The sequence below is a fragment of the Oryza sativa genome, chromosome 6 (genome assembly GCF_034140825.1).
Source record: "Oryza sativa Japonica Group chromosome 6, ASM3414082v1".
NCBI lineage: Eukaryota > Viridiplantae > Streptophyta > Magnoliopsida > Poales > Poaceae > Oryza > Oryza sativa.
Window position 1 is genome coordinate 27,284,363 of NC_089040.1, and position 14,965 is coordinate 27,299,327.

Here is a 14,965-nt window from a genome sequence, read left to right on the forward strand (position 1 = left end):
GGGGTGCTTACATGTTGCCTCACGGATTTTTTTTCTGACTTTAAGTGCCACGTCAACACCACGTAGTTGTCACGTCAGCTGAAACCATCATCAAAACCATCTTCGGATCGTATTTGCACTGGTTTTAGAAGTTGAGGGACACATTCTATTTGGTATTGCGTTGCAGGGATGAATTGCAAACTCGACGGCAAATGAGGGATGTACAGTAAACTTGTTCATTTCCATTTTTGGCCTTCACCCGGTTGAGTGGATATGGGCCTTGGCTCGTTTTTCTTTTTGTCTTTTTGAGAGTGATGCAGTAAGCTCACAGTTCACTTGACCGTCAGTAGCCAGGATATGGATATGGAGGCTACATCGGAGATTTGCCTTAATCAACATCATTTTTTTTCTTTCCTTTTAGCGCAAATACAAGTTTTCCTCTTTTTTCCCCCTCCTACTATATTAGATCAAGCGACACGTTCACATCTGCAGTTGGAATCAGTGAACAGTTGAATTCAACGTTCACAATGATTTGCACCTGACCATGCTCTTTTTTTCTTGGAAAAGAAAGTATAACTTTAACTAAGAGTGTGTTTAGTTCACGCTAAAATTGAAATTTTGGTTGAAATTGGAACGATGTGACAGAAAAGTTAAAAGTTTGTGTGTGTAGAAAAGTTTTGATGTGATAGAAAAGTTGGAAGTTTGAAAAAAAAATTTAGAACTAAACTCGGCCTAACTAAAAATATTGTGGATTAAAATTTGGAGTGTAGTTATGCACTTATCACCAATACACCAATGGTGAAACCGTGCTCATATAAAATAATAATAATATATTTCAGTCTAAAATATAATTATTTTTAGCCATATATCTGGGCAAACACTTATCTACTTCGTCCCAAAATACACTCCTCTAGTTTAGGAGAGACAAACACTTATCTACTCACTCCCTGCACTTCCTTTAGGATGAATGGAGTAGTGTCTCAGGAGTGCTAGGGACATTTCGAGTGCACTTACTTTAGGATGAATGGAGTAGTGCTAGGGACATTTCCGAGAGTACCATGAGCTGAGCTGTGCAGCTAATGTGACAGATGCAACCCGTTTTGTAATCAGCCGTGAACAAGACAGTAGGACTCTACAAACAGCCAAAGATTCACACCAACATTGAACAGAATAAACAAAAGAACATTGAGATAGTTCTTCCCTAACTTACAGTGCTTAGATGAACAACCAAGCTACACTGTCCGGAGCTTGTACTACTAAAGTAAAATCTTCCCTCTGCCTCATCGACACACAAGGCCAGGGTAAATAAAAACTACTATAACTCTATCAGACAAAGCAAGGTAAACCGATCCTCCTTTCTGCTCCTAAAATGGCATTAGTAAGATTGGAGGATCATATGACACTGGTGCTAAACTCTAGTAAATCTGAACAACTTATCAAACAAGCATAAGGTATGGTCCTTAATTATCTCCTTTAGCTTCATCTTGAGTGAGCGAGCGATCAGAGCCCCTTGTAGCCCAGCTTCCTCTATATACAATTAAAATTCTTTTGTCTGGTTAGCGACGCCGCGGTAATAATCTGGAGCCGTTCATGCATCAAGGAGCTGATCCATCAGCAGCCATGTCCTCCACTGGGAGGTTGAGGTCAGGCAGCACGAAGCCGTTTTGAGATTCCTGCTTGGCTGCGGGCTCATCAGGCTGCGGCCTTGCTTGCTGCCCCTCGGATTTCGTTCCGTTTCGTTTGCTTGATTTCTCTAACCTTGTCTGCAAAATAGAGGAAAAGATTGTTATTATACATTTCAGAAAAAAAAGGTTTTATGAAACATAATTTCAGATGACTGCAGAAGGCAAATCTCTTATGAATCCATGAGCCCAACAGAGTAGACTTGGAAAGGAAATTTGGGTTGTAGTCACAATCTACCTAGCGTAGTTCTTATATTTTGGTAAAAGAGACATCTCTGTGGAGGTGAAATGGGAGGCATAAGAGAAAATGGACAATGAACAACCACCATGAGTCCATGACCAAGCATAAACAACCTGAAACAGGACTAAGAAGATCCAAAATGTTGGCCATTACCATGGCTGGACCTAGCTAGATGTGCTTTATGCCAGAGGAGACGAAAGACACACGGGAGAGAGAGAAAACATGCATGGACCACTCAGCCACCACGAGGCTCTAGAGATGACACTGCACAACAACGGTGCAGTACAGGTTAACCGGACCAAATGAAATGGGGAGAGCTTTGCCCAACCATTCTGGCTGGTTAGTACACTGTCTGTATTTTTAATGTGATTGTGGAGCACAGAACCAGTGCAGTGGCAGTGTGGCACGCAAGAACTAAGGGCATTAAAGAAGGCCACGGGATTACCATGTCCAGGATCCGGGTTGGTGTGCATAGATTAAGGTCATGGCCTGGCAACATGGCGTTCTTTATTGGGGGAAAGATTCCAGACATGTACGGCTGGTTGAAAACGAAGCATGCATGAACAGTCAGTAGAACACCTTGTAACTGCATCAATTGCGCAGACAAAGTGCAGTAGCTGAACTGCATCTATCACCAACTCTACCTTGCCAAATGCCAAAGGGTTTTTTTGGGGGACGTCACTTTCCTAGCCCTTCCAAACGTGCAAGCAGCTTGATGGGTGAAGAGGTGGTTGAGAACTTGAGATTATTGAGATGGATAAACAGGATAAGAATTCGAGCTCCTCCCACTTGCTTGCACTTCATCCCGAATGCGAAAGTCAAGAAGGCAATCAACTAAAATCCTCACTGACACTCCTATACCTTTACCGTAAAATTGACAGCTCGGCTACCACCTCACAGTGGCAAACTATTGTTATAAGTTACTAACTATATATAGTACACGAACTTGTCACTAACCATGACTCTTGAGATGCAGTACTAGTAGAAGGTACAAACAATATTGTATTAGTAGAAGCTAACCGGAGCTTCCATACATCGAGATAGGAGGAGCTAAGCAGCGCATGTGTTGAGACAGCTCCAGAAGCAAGCAGCGGCCACATGCAGGCTCCACCCAGCCTAACTGACAAAGAGCTTCCTATAAGACTAGAAAAATCCAACTTACCCTAAATTAACACGACAGACGCTGAGACGCATGGCCAAGTCCGGACGATCCACGGTTCAGTTTCAGATAAGATAACGAACGTCTATCGCCACCTCCAGGTCCCATACCGTGTGACCATTTGGCTAAGGTGTCACTCTCCTCAGAATGACACCCTTTCACAACACGACACGCGTCCTGCGGACTAACAATAGCCCTAGTATTTACTTCTCTCGCCCCAAAATAAAAAAATCTAGTCTGATCTGTCCAGTATAGGATGTGTCATTTATATCCCGTACTATATTTCTTTCACTGGTCCTTGGCTACTTGCCACTACCGTGGTACTACCACTATCTTCTAAGCAGCTCAAGAGAAGAGAGATACTGCAAGTGTGCCAGTGATCCTGTCCGGCACTCCGGCCACACATGCAGTGACACCGCACCTTTCACCGCGCAAAACAAATACGTGCTCATGCGGCAAAGCTAACCCCGGGCAGTTCGTGTATGGTCAAAAAAAGAAAGCATGGAAATCGACATCTAAACCTGCGAAAGGCTTATCATCAGCACCGGTTGTCATCCGTTTTCAAAGGACAAACGGTGGTTGAGAGGGATGTGGAGTGAAGATCGCCACCAAACCAAACCAAGCCACACACATAGCACTCTTCTCCTAGGAAGCCAGGAAGAGCCTAGGACGACGAAGTAAAGCACACACCAAGGAAGAGAGAGAAAATATCGAAGGACAGCATGCATTCACAATGCCAGGGGACCACTAGTTCTCCATTGGGAGGCTCAGGGGAACTCTACTTTTAGCAAGTTGGAAAGTTCTATCACTTATGCTTTAAGCTATACCAACTGATCAAACATGCAGAATTTTTATTTGGGTTTTATGATGATTGCGCACTCAGCGCCCCAACCTGGAAGCGATTGCACGCCACATGTGCACAAAAGAGAAAGAGGAGAAGATTTGGTTAGATAGCAGCATATGCCACTGACCTCTAGCTTGCAGTTTTCCTTGGACAACGCCGTGCAAGCTCTCTGCAACGCCACCATCTCCTGTTTTCGGACGAGAATATAAACAAGAAACGGATAAGAATTCGAGCTAAATTAACAGCATAATCCAAGTGAGAAGTGAAAATCACGTAAAGGGGAAAGAAGAACTAATCAACCTCGCGAAGGCCATCGTTCTCCACCGTCAGCGACCGCACCAGCTGCTGAATCTCCGGCAGCCTCTGCACACCATACCGACAAGAAAACCAAGTTTAGGCCAAATCAAGCCGTAATAAAAGCCAAGAAACAAACGCGATCCTTCTTTTTCTACTACTGCCATCAAAATTCGATCTCGTTTCGTCACAGGACCATCTGGTGATGATGAGCGTGGATCTTTTCGGGCAGGCAGCCTTTGTCCTTAGGATACCACTTTTGCCTCCCTCACCACGCTCTCTTTCCGGTGGCAGTGGCCGCACCAGCTGCCGCTTTATTCTAGACTGGGTGACCGACTCCGCAACTAGAAAACATTTTTTTAAAAAGAAAAACTCCGGCCATTTGAACAGCCTACCATCTCCTGCACGCGACTGGCTGAGTCACTGACTCTACTGCTCTGAGACTACTGTGTAGGCCAAAGACTTTCTTTTGCCGGACCTGTGCCGGACCTGTGCAATCGCGCAAATGATGGGGGTGTACTGCTAGTAGTAAGCTGTAACTTGGGAGTACTCGTAGTAACTTCATTCATCAAAGCCCAGACCCAAAGCTGCTGCTCTATCTATCTACCGTGCTTTTACTGCAGAAAAATGCAAAGGTGAAACAAAACAAAACCTGACTGCTTTCTTGTACCACTCGTCACTAAACAAAATGCGCTTTTCCTGTGCTAAGTGCCGGGTCATATGTGTGACACTGAGTGAGTGACTGCAGTAGCTTACCATCTTCTTCCGTGGTCGCTGTCCGGCGGGCCGGGGAGGCGGGGTCGGTAGGATCAGCTGGCGCCGTCCGGCAGGGCCCACCTGTAAGCGAGAGAAGAGCACGCACGCCATTAGTTATACAGTTATACTACTACTACTAGCACTCATCATCACACACCCAGCGAATACTGTACTGGAAGTAGCTAGTAACGCGCTGCTGGTAGGATCAAACAACACAACACGGGCCACTAGAGCCAACCAACTACAGTCCAACCAACGCTGCTGCTGCTGCTGCATTAAGGAGGCGACCGTAGAAAAAGAAAGCAACAGGCAACGCATGTTCCACCCAAAAGAATATTGTTTTCCAGGTGGTAGGAAGGGAATTAGATGAGAGAGTCTAGCTTAGCTTAAGCTTGGCTCTAATGGGGGAAAACATCACCTAACTAACTCCTACCAAGATCCCACAAAACTGCCCCTCATTGTTGCCCTACCCGCATGAAGCACATTTCGACATGATAGGAGAGATCAACAACACGCACGCACAAACAAACAAACTGCTCATCTTGCCATCTTATCCACGATTAATTAACCAACGGTGCGTGTGCTCCTAATTTCTGCACCTATTGTCCAGTAATGGAAGCATGGGCTCTCACCTCACCTGTACATGACGATGACAGGTGGGCCCCGCACGAGGTTCCTTCCCTCGCAGGGAAAAAGAATAAAGAAATAAGCCCATATGAAATTCAGTTTACTCACTTAAAATTGAGTATCCGTTTGCCTCCTTTTCCCGCTAGGATCGGAAATCCCACCACAGTGTGAGGTGGGGCCCATCCCACCAGGACACGTCCGCGAGCAAAGAGAGAGAAAAGAACCTGAAACGCCACGCGCCCACGTGGCGCCAGCCAAGTGGCCACGACGTGTTTCGCATTCGCATTCGCACACCCACGCATGCATGCGTGTCCCGCGCCGCGCCCACACGGCGCGCGCGAGGCGGCCAATGGGCAGCCGCCACGTGGCGGCGCCACCCCACCCCTCTCTCTTTCTCTTCCAACGGAGAGCGCCGCGTCGGTTTGACTCCTCACTTCCCACGGCAACGAACGCGATAGAGGAGGTCAGGTCCAGGATAAGGGCGGGCGAAATGACCGGATTGCCCCCGGAAGTTAGGCTCGAGGCGAATGGGCAGATTGGGCAAAAGCGGTAAGCCGCGGCTCGTGGTTGGAGACTTGGGAGTGGGAGCCGAACCGGAACCCACCTACCCTTGTGAATTGCCGCGGCTGCCCCCCTCCGCAAGGTAGGAGTCAACCGCACCAAACAGACACGCTATGACATGGTAGTACAAATCCACCCCAAAAGAAAAAAAATTCCCCGAATTCAAAGTGTGAACTGTACAAGCACCCGTAGAGTCATAGTGCTACTGGTACAACGCAGAGCTCGAGAGTAGCAGTAGTAGCACGGAGGTGGAGATCCCGAAATTGTTCGGAGAAGAAGAGGACGAGGAGATCTGCGAGGTGGGTGAAGTACTAATAGCCATGGAGTTTTTACCGAAATGACCTGGGTGAAAAGGTTGGAGGTGAAAGAATGGGTAGGCAGCGAAGCTGCGAAGGTGGGATTAAGAAAAAAGGTCACGCGAACGAAAAGCCGGTGGGACTAGTGGGAGAGAGAGGAAAAGCGATGTTTCATCGAGAAGTCATCCATCCATCATCCTCCTCTCGTTGCTGACACGGAGGGGTAGTTTCGTCAAAAAAAACCCAGACGAGGAACGGAAAGCGAAGCAGCCCAACCGCGAGCGCGAGCTGTGCGGGGGAAGGAACAAACAGGAGAGAGAGATAGGGATGCACGCGCGCGCGGCTGGGAGTACGTACCTTGGCCGGAGAAGGGGTGGGCGCGGCCGTGGGCGTAGTCGCCGCCGCCGCCGTCACCACCGGCGGCGGTGGTGGCGGTGGAGAGCAGAAGGCCCCGTCCTCGCCGCCGCTCGTCGACGCGGCGGAGCCGGAGCCGGAGCCGGAGCCGCCGCTGTAGTCGAGGGGAGACGCCGGGCTACCCCTGGCCCACCTCCCCTTGGTCGCCGCCGACCCCGACCCCGACGGCGAGCGGCGCCGCGACGACCGCGACCGCTTCCCCCGTGCCACCGTCGGCCACGCCAGCTCCTCCTCCTCCTCCTCCACCACCACCTCCTTCCCCTTCGCGGCAGCCGTCCCCCACGGCGGCGTCCACCCGGCGAGGTCGGCCCCGCGGAGCGAGCAGATGATGTCCGCCGCCGCGGCCACCGCGCACGCCTCAGCGTCGGCCGCGGTCATGGGAGCAGCTTCCCTTCGACGAGTCGAGTCGAGACGAACCCTAGAGAAGAAGCCGCCAAAGCGGAGGAGGCGTGGAAGCGAGAGGGAGATGTGGAGAGAGAGAGAGGAGGAAGGCGAGGGAGAGATGTGGGAATGGTGGGGGAGGAGCGAGGAGGAAATGAGGGGGGCGTGGAGGCGAACCGAGCCCACGGCGTGGCGTCCGGGTTTTTAAACGCGCGGAATAAAAGCCCACATATGGCCAATAAAATAATCCATTCCCACCACTAGTACTACTCACCACCACCTGTACATGGCACACGACGCGCCGCGAGACCCTTCCTTCCTCTCCCATCCCACCCCCACTTACACGTGGGGCCCACCAGCCGGGCCCCATACGTCAGTGACCGGGTACCCCGCGTGCGTGGGTGGTGGCGGGACGCCAAACCTTGGACGCAGTGGGGCCCAGTGAACCCTTTCCGCCCTTTCGCGCACTGTGCCGGATAGGAAAGGACGTTTCTATCCTTTAGTGGGTCCCATCTGTCGGTGAGTGGAGGTGCAGGGGTCAGTTTGGTAAAAGTGAGGCGTAGTACGCAAGGTAAGGTGGCAGTAGCCTTGGCTGGGGTTTCCGTGTGGTGACGGGTGTGTGCTATAAAAGCGGCTGCCGGTGGCGGCGAAAAAAAAAAAAGAAAAATGCCACTGGATTTGTTTCCCCATTTTTTCTTTGTTTCGAAAAAAAAATCGTTTTCCGGAGACGTGCGGCGAGTCGGGTTTTTGTTCGTGTCAAGATTTTATTTTTCTCTTTCTCTTGGATATAATAACTGCTTCTGTTCCTGTCGACTTCGGTACGGTAGAGACCAACCAGTGACCGGTTGCTTGTGCATCCATCTCGCTGGTTTTGGGACTGGAACGAATACAACGAAAATCATGAGGTGAGTGGTGTTGTGGATCATGCTGGAGTACAGTTGGATGCAGATAAGATAAGACGCTCTGTTTTCATGTGGGATTTCGGCTGATTAAACGTGTGTGTTTGTTGCTACTCCTATGTATTTTTTGTGGAGTTTATAGCTATAAACCATTCCGCCCATCCTAAAATATAACTATATAAGCACTTCAAAAAATTTACATACTTTTTTACATTAGTTAAAAGGAGAGGTGAAATTAAATGATGTATGGTTGTGATTGGTTTTAATGAATAAGTAGGTAAAGAAATTAAATAAGATATAGTTGCGAATGTCAACGAGTAGATGGGGAAGTTGTCATATTTTGAAACAAAATTTGAATGATAATATGTTGAGACAAAGATAGTAACACAATACTGTTAGACAAACTAGCAATTATTAACTTCGTTATGAAATATAAGGTATTTTGGCTATCTATTTGTATTGCCAAAATCCTTTATGCCGTGGGACAGATAGATGTGATATAGGATTCATGACTATGAGAAACGCCCAGGGGTCTTCCGTCTAGCTCCAAAAGGTGGTGGGCTAGACGACCTGGATTCGAAGCCTCACTCCTTCTAATTATTTGATATTAGATATTTTCCTAATATTCGCGTTTTTTTTGATTCATGAATATAATTCACCAAAGTTTCATGCTTACAATACTATTTGATGCAGTAATTTGTCATCTTTTAAGCATATATATATTTTTAAAAAAGACGAGTAGTCAATGTTTGAAAATAAAAGGCTTCCCTGACAATTACTCCCACTATTCCCAAATACATGTCACGGTTGGGCACCACGATTTTAAGCTTAACCACCAATGTTTTAAACTAATTAAACTACGATTAAGGAAAGCTTAAAACTCATGTTTAGAATGCAACACTTCGATGATACCATGTCTTTCAAGTATTTATAATTTCTTGAACAAAATGGCAAGTGATAAAATCTAAATACGAACAATGATAAATACTTGAAAACGGACCGAATATTTAAAAACGGGTGGCCTATCATACAGTACGTGTGGTACATACGATTTGAGCGGCTTCTTCTCCAGTTCTCGATTTTTAGCTTTTTGATACTTTCTACTACTAGTAGTACTAAGTACTATAGCTTGGTGATGTACCCCACTGTGCATGCCGTGTTGTCGTGACAGTGCTAGTGTGTGGTGTCCAGCACTGCAGAGCGGTCTCGACGCGACTCTCGCGTATGTACGTGGAGGGTATTCTCCCCGCACAGCTAACTCCGGATAGTTGCCGGTCGAAGCGACTGTTATTATGGTTCAGGACTTGCCGTTTGCCCTGAAATTAGGCGTGTGGAGCTGTATTTTTTTTAAAAAAAAATTGATCATGTTTGTACAGTATTAGAGTATCTTCAGCGATAATTTCTATTTTAAAACTCCTATAATTTAAATAGGGCTGCTCTCATTTCTTCGGTCCAAACAATGTCCTCAACTTGTGCACACTACTGGCTGCAGGCGGCGGCGGCCGTGGACTCGTTTGAGATGTATAATTTCTTTTTTTGAGAATTTATGATTCAGTGTATGGATTCAATCTGAGATATATTTGATTTGTGCTATATTTTTAGGATTTATGATGTGAATATATGATTTGAGATGTTATGCTTTGATTTGAGGATTTGGGGTTTGATTGGGATATGCATCCCATCCGATTTGGGAGAAAATTGAAGGAAAAATCATCTAGCAAAAAACAATGAAAAAAGAAAAGAAAAGGTGGCAACCGAGATTGCCGTTGTTTTCCTCTTTAGTCCCGGTTGGAGTTACCAACCGGATCTTTAGTCCCGGTTATTTCACCCGGGACTAAAGATACCAACCGGGACAACAGTAGGTTCCCAACCGGTGACAAAGATGGGTTCCCAACAGTGGCAGTAGTCTCCATTTATTAGCCCCTATTTATTTTCTCATTTATTTCAATATACACTCTATATTTATGATTAGTTTAGCCCACAACAATTCAAAAATAAATATTTCTAATTCATATAATTCAACAGTATTTAAATTCACAATTTAAATTCAAATTCAAAATTTAATGTTTAATGTAGTGCATAATCAAGATTATACTATTTAACAGATCAAAGCATTCACCAAGATTCTGGACTAAACATGAAGTCCGATCGAAAACTAAACAAAAAGAATACAACCGTATCACTGAACCGCGGTGAACTGCTTATACCGAGAGCCTGTTCAGCATAGCTCCAGCTCTAGCTCCACCTAAAATAGGAGCGGAGCTAGGTGTAGCTCTCACAAAATAAACTAAAGAAATGGAATTGGGTTTAGATAGCTCCACAACTCCACTTCAGATAAAATTTAGGAGTTGGAGCTCTATCGAACATGCCCTAAAACACCACAACTAAAATTAAACCGTAGTGATCCTACTGTCCTACACTCCTACTGGTAGAAGACACATTAAACAGCAGAGTGAGAATTACTAACACATAGAGGCTCCAAATGCCAAATTTTTTAACCGTGGAAATGGCATATCCTAAATAACAAATAACTTATAGAATCCAACGTATTCCATCAAAATAAAAAAAAAGCATCCGAGAGCTCAAACTTCACCATTACTATCATCACCACCATCAAACTCTCGCTTGGTGGGATATTACACCGTTCCTTCCAATTGTGGATGGGGCCGGGGCTGGAGTTGGCCCCTAAGACTTATTAGGGATTTTGGGTGAGTGATTTGGGTGCCTCCCTTATGTCTAATAGGGATCTTGTTGGATTTGAAGTTTTAACCTCTACCCTAAAAGAATTGTTTGGGGCCGTGTTTAGGGTCTCTACCATTAAAAAGAATAAAAACAATGCAACTAAAAGTATTCCTAGCATATATATCTCTTTGTCCTATATCTCTAACTACGAACTTAGACAAGTATATCTAGGTTCATAGTTAGGATTTGTCTTTTTAGGACAAAATAGTACTCCCTCCGTCCTAAATATAACAATTTTTAGCCCTCAGGATTTATCCCAAAATATAACTTCTTCACCAACATTCTCTTCACAACCAATCATAACCCTCCACCATTCACTTTTCTCACATATCTCCAGTATCACAACCCTCCACCACTTACTTCTACCTACTTTATTAGTAACCGTGTTCAATCTTAAAACTTCTTATATTATGTGAAGGATGGAGTAACTTTTATACTGAGTGGTTTAAAAGCTAAGATTGAATATAGAAAGCAATAATAAAAACATCTGGATTAATTTAAAATTTTTATGGCCACCGAGAGATCGTCGTGTACACAATCAACGACCACTTCACAATCTCGGAATATTATTGTACAAGACAATGTTTGAAAATTGTGGGAGCCATGCATCATGACCACGCATGTGCTTTTGTGTACGTACGTGCATACTCTAAAGAACAGTGATCGGCAAATCTATGGCCATTTCTAATCAAAGATACTATAAATAGTTTCCATAAATTTCATATCATCAAAAAAAAAACTAGTATTAGACAATTCTCTTCCAATACAAACACCATTATTTCATACTTAAATTTAATACCACCTATCTCAGATGATGTCTTGGATGTTGTGTAAAAACCATGTCTTATGCAAGACATGATTTCATTCTCTTTCCTCATTTATTCACTTGCCACATTATTTTTCATTCTAGGTGGCAGCTAATGCTATGGACATCATCTTAATTATTGGGTTGGAAATGACATAAGATACCGTCAGTTGTAATTTTTGAAAAAAACTTGGCTGATTGATTGGATGGCCACTAATAAATGCACCAGCTTCCCGTACGTGATATTTACTCCTGTACAACGGCGAAAGTGAAAAACGAATGACTAAGGAAAGAAAAATATTTACATGTATAGGAGGATTGGTGCATGCCGGGCAAATGTCATTACTGTGACTTTTTTTTTGACACGATGTCATTATGACTTATTGTGACTGTGATAGTACTAATTCCGAACTATTTCTTTATCTAAAAAATATTGCCACTTGACAAGATACTACTACCTCTGTCCCAAAATAAGTGTAGCCATGGATATCCATGCCCAACATTTGACCGTCCGTTTTATTTGAAAAATTTATAAAAAATTTAAAAATATTTAGTCACACATAAAGTATTATTCATGTTTTATTATTTAATAGCAATAAAAATACTAATCATAAAAAAATTTCAAACAAGACGAACGGTCAAACGTTAAACGTGAATAGTGCAAAACTATACTTATTTTGGGACGGAGGGAGTATATATAATCAAGGTAGTTGCATTTTACGCCATGTTTTTTTGTTTCCAAGGTTGGCCAAGTTGAAATTTGAGATGAGGCAAAAGCCTTCCTGCCAGTCTAAGGCGCTGCTTAAGGGAGTTTAAGATTTTGAGAATATGCTCGTTGGTAGTCAGCTTTTGAGAATTTGAAGAAGCTGGGTTTTCCAGCTTTTGGATTCTAGTACATTTTCTGTATTATACAACTACAGATTCTAAGAATCTAGGTGACAATCTAAACTGTTTAGAGAAGCTGGAGATTATGTGAGAAGCTGCGGCTGCTAGAAGCTGCTCCAAACATGCCCTAAAACCGGTGTGTATGTTGTTGGTCCACTCTATTGAGAGGGACGTATGCCCGGACAACAGAAGGGACTGTATACTTGTTTTGTGGGTAATCCCAACCAGAATGGCATAAGCCTGATTCTCAGAAATCAGAACCAACTTCAGAACCTTGGGCCTTCTCCATTCCATTTCACACCAACTTACTTAGAGCATCTCCAACAGTCTCTCTAAATTGGACTCTCCAAACATCTATATAGCTAGCTCTCCAATTGATTTGGCAAGCCAAACTTATTCCTCACTCCAACAACCTCTCCATCTACACTCCCCATTATGAGCCTATGACACTGGGACCCGCACGTCAGCCTCTATTACTCATGGCTGTGTAGGAGGCGGCATCCTTGTGCGCCATTTCGTCGAACAGGTTGCAGGCAGGCCGCGTCGGCATGCCTGGGCGTGTATTTGGTAGGCCAAGCGGGCCAGCAGCGGAGGGCGGAGCAGGCGAGCTCGTCGGCGGCGGCGGCGGTGGCTGGGTGGATGGCGAGAGCGCGGCGGCCCTGGAGGAGGCAGAGCAACGGAGGCACATATCAATCGATCGGTGGGCGGCCAGGCGGGGGAGGACGCTGACGGGGAGTAGGAGGGCACCGGCGCAGGAAGGGGAGGGGACAGGGGAGCACGCGGTGGAGGTGGAGCGCACGGCGGAGGAGCGTGGCCACCATGGGTGGGGAGGCGAGGCGAGAGGAGAGGAGAGGGGAGGGGGATGACGACACGGCGGCCTCGGCAGTGGACGACGACGCGGCGGAGGGGCAGCGCCGGCGGAGGGACGCGACGGAGGGAGCGACGCCGGTTGTGGTTGGGGACGGAGGCCGCGGTGGATGCGGCAGCGCCGGACTTGGTCAGGGACAGAGGCGGCGACGCCGGTTGTGGCTGGGGACGGAGGCGGCGGCGGACGGCGGTGCCGCATGTGGCCGGGGACGGAAGCGGTGACGCCGGTTGTGGCTGGGACGGAGGCGGGGGTGGATGCAGCGGCGCCGGACTTGGTCGGGGACGGAGGCGGCGACGCCGGTTGTGGCTGGGGACGGAGGCGGCAGTGGACGCGGCGGTGCCGGTTGTGGCCGGGGACGGAGGCGGCGGTGCCGGATGTGGACACGGACGGAGGCGACGGCGGCGGTTGTGGCCGGGGACGGAGGCAGTGGCGATGGGCTGTGCGGGAGGCGAGAGCGAAGGAAGAGGAGAGCGAGACATGTGGGAGGGATAGTGCGTGGGGCCCACAGTTAGCTAGCGGGTGTGGCTGGCCACATTTGGCCAGTTCCATAGGATTTTTAGCCAGCCGGATGGCTTGGCTAGTCAATTGGAGAGTCTGTTGGAGATTTTTTTTTTCTATCTTAGCTATAATTTAGCTTGGAGAGCCATTTAGCCACTCTGTTGGAGTTGCTCTTAGGCCCCGATCGAGAGTGAGGGACGGGGAATAATCCCTCCGGCATGGAAAACGGAGCAGGCCATTAGCACGTGATTAATTAAGTATTAGCTATTTTTTTCAAAAAATGGATCAATATGAATTTTTTAAGCAACTTTTATTTATAAATTTTTTTTAAAAAAACACACCATTTAACAGCTTGGGAAACGTGCGCGTGAAAAACGATGTGGCGGGAGAAGTTGCCCACTGGAACTAGCGCACCCTTATTTCTTAGGCTGTGTTTAGTTCACACTAAAATTAGAAGTTTAGTTAAAATTGGAATGATGTGATGAAAAAGTTGAAAGTTTGTGTGTAGGAAAATTTTGATGTGATGAAAAAATTGGAAGTTTGAAGAATTGTTTTGGAACTAAACACGGCCTTAGATTCAAATGAAAGAACTTGATTGGTTACATCTTTCTAGTAGTTTTGTTTTTCAAGTCACTTACTGTTTCCGAGTTAAAACCAACAAAACTTTTCCCTTCAAATTTTTTACACCGAATAGTTGAAAAAGTCATCCAACTTATGATCAATTCGAGATGCTAATTCCAATTTGCACATATCCACTAATAAGTACTACTCCATCCTCTCCAAAATATAGCTATTTCTAACACTTAAATTTTAAGTTTGTAGCAATGAAATGTTCAAAATTCCCCCATTACCACTTTCCTTAATATTTGTTAAAAAACTACAAAAGTATGGCCTGGTTTAATTCCCAACTTTTTCTTCAAACTTCCAACTTTTTCATCACATCAAAACTTTCCTACACACATAAACTTCTAACTTTTTCATCACATCATTCTAATTTCAATCAAACTTTCAATTTTAGCGTGAACTAAACACAC

At 45.8% G+C, this 14,965-nt stretch overlaps 1 protein-coding gene across 1 annotated transcript; it reads right to left on the reverse strand.

Annotated features, from left to right (window-relative positions):
- Positions 1 to 1,140: 1,140 nt before the first annotated feature.
- On the reverse strand, positions 1,141 to 7,412 carry LOC4341662 (uncharacterized). The gene is made up of 5 exons (XM_015788869.3): positions 6,797 to 7,412; positions 4,956 to 5,036; positions 4,206 to 4,268; positions 4,033 to 4,092; positions 1,141 to 1,742 (listed from the first exon to the last, which is right to left on the reverse strand). Exons 1-5 carry the CDS (start codon positions 7,229 to 7,231, stop codon positions 1,575 to 1,577), a joined length of 807 nt encoding a protein of 268 aa, XP_015644355.1. The 5' UTR covers positions 7,232 to 7,412; the 3' UTR covers positions 1,141 to 1,574.
- Positions 7,413 to 14,965: the final 7,553 nt, after the last annotated feature.

Coding starts and splice junctions, on each gene's coding strand:
- LOC4341662 (XM_015788869.3), bottom strand. CDS start 7,231: ATGACCGCGGCCGACGCTGAGGCGTGCGCGGTGGCCGCGGCGGCGGAC. Junction 5,037..6,796: donor CCACCCCTTCTCCGGCCAAG/GTACGTACTCCC, acceptor TCTCGCTTACAG/GTGGGCCCTGCCGGACGGCG. Junction 1,743..4,032: donor AGGAAAACTGCAAGCTAGAG/GTCAGTGGCATA, acceptor TCTATTTTGCAG/ACAAGGTTAGAGAAATCAAG.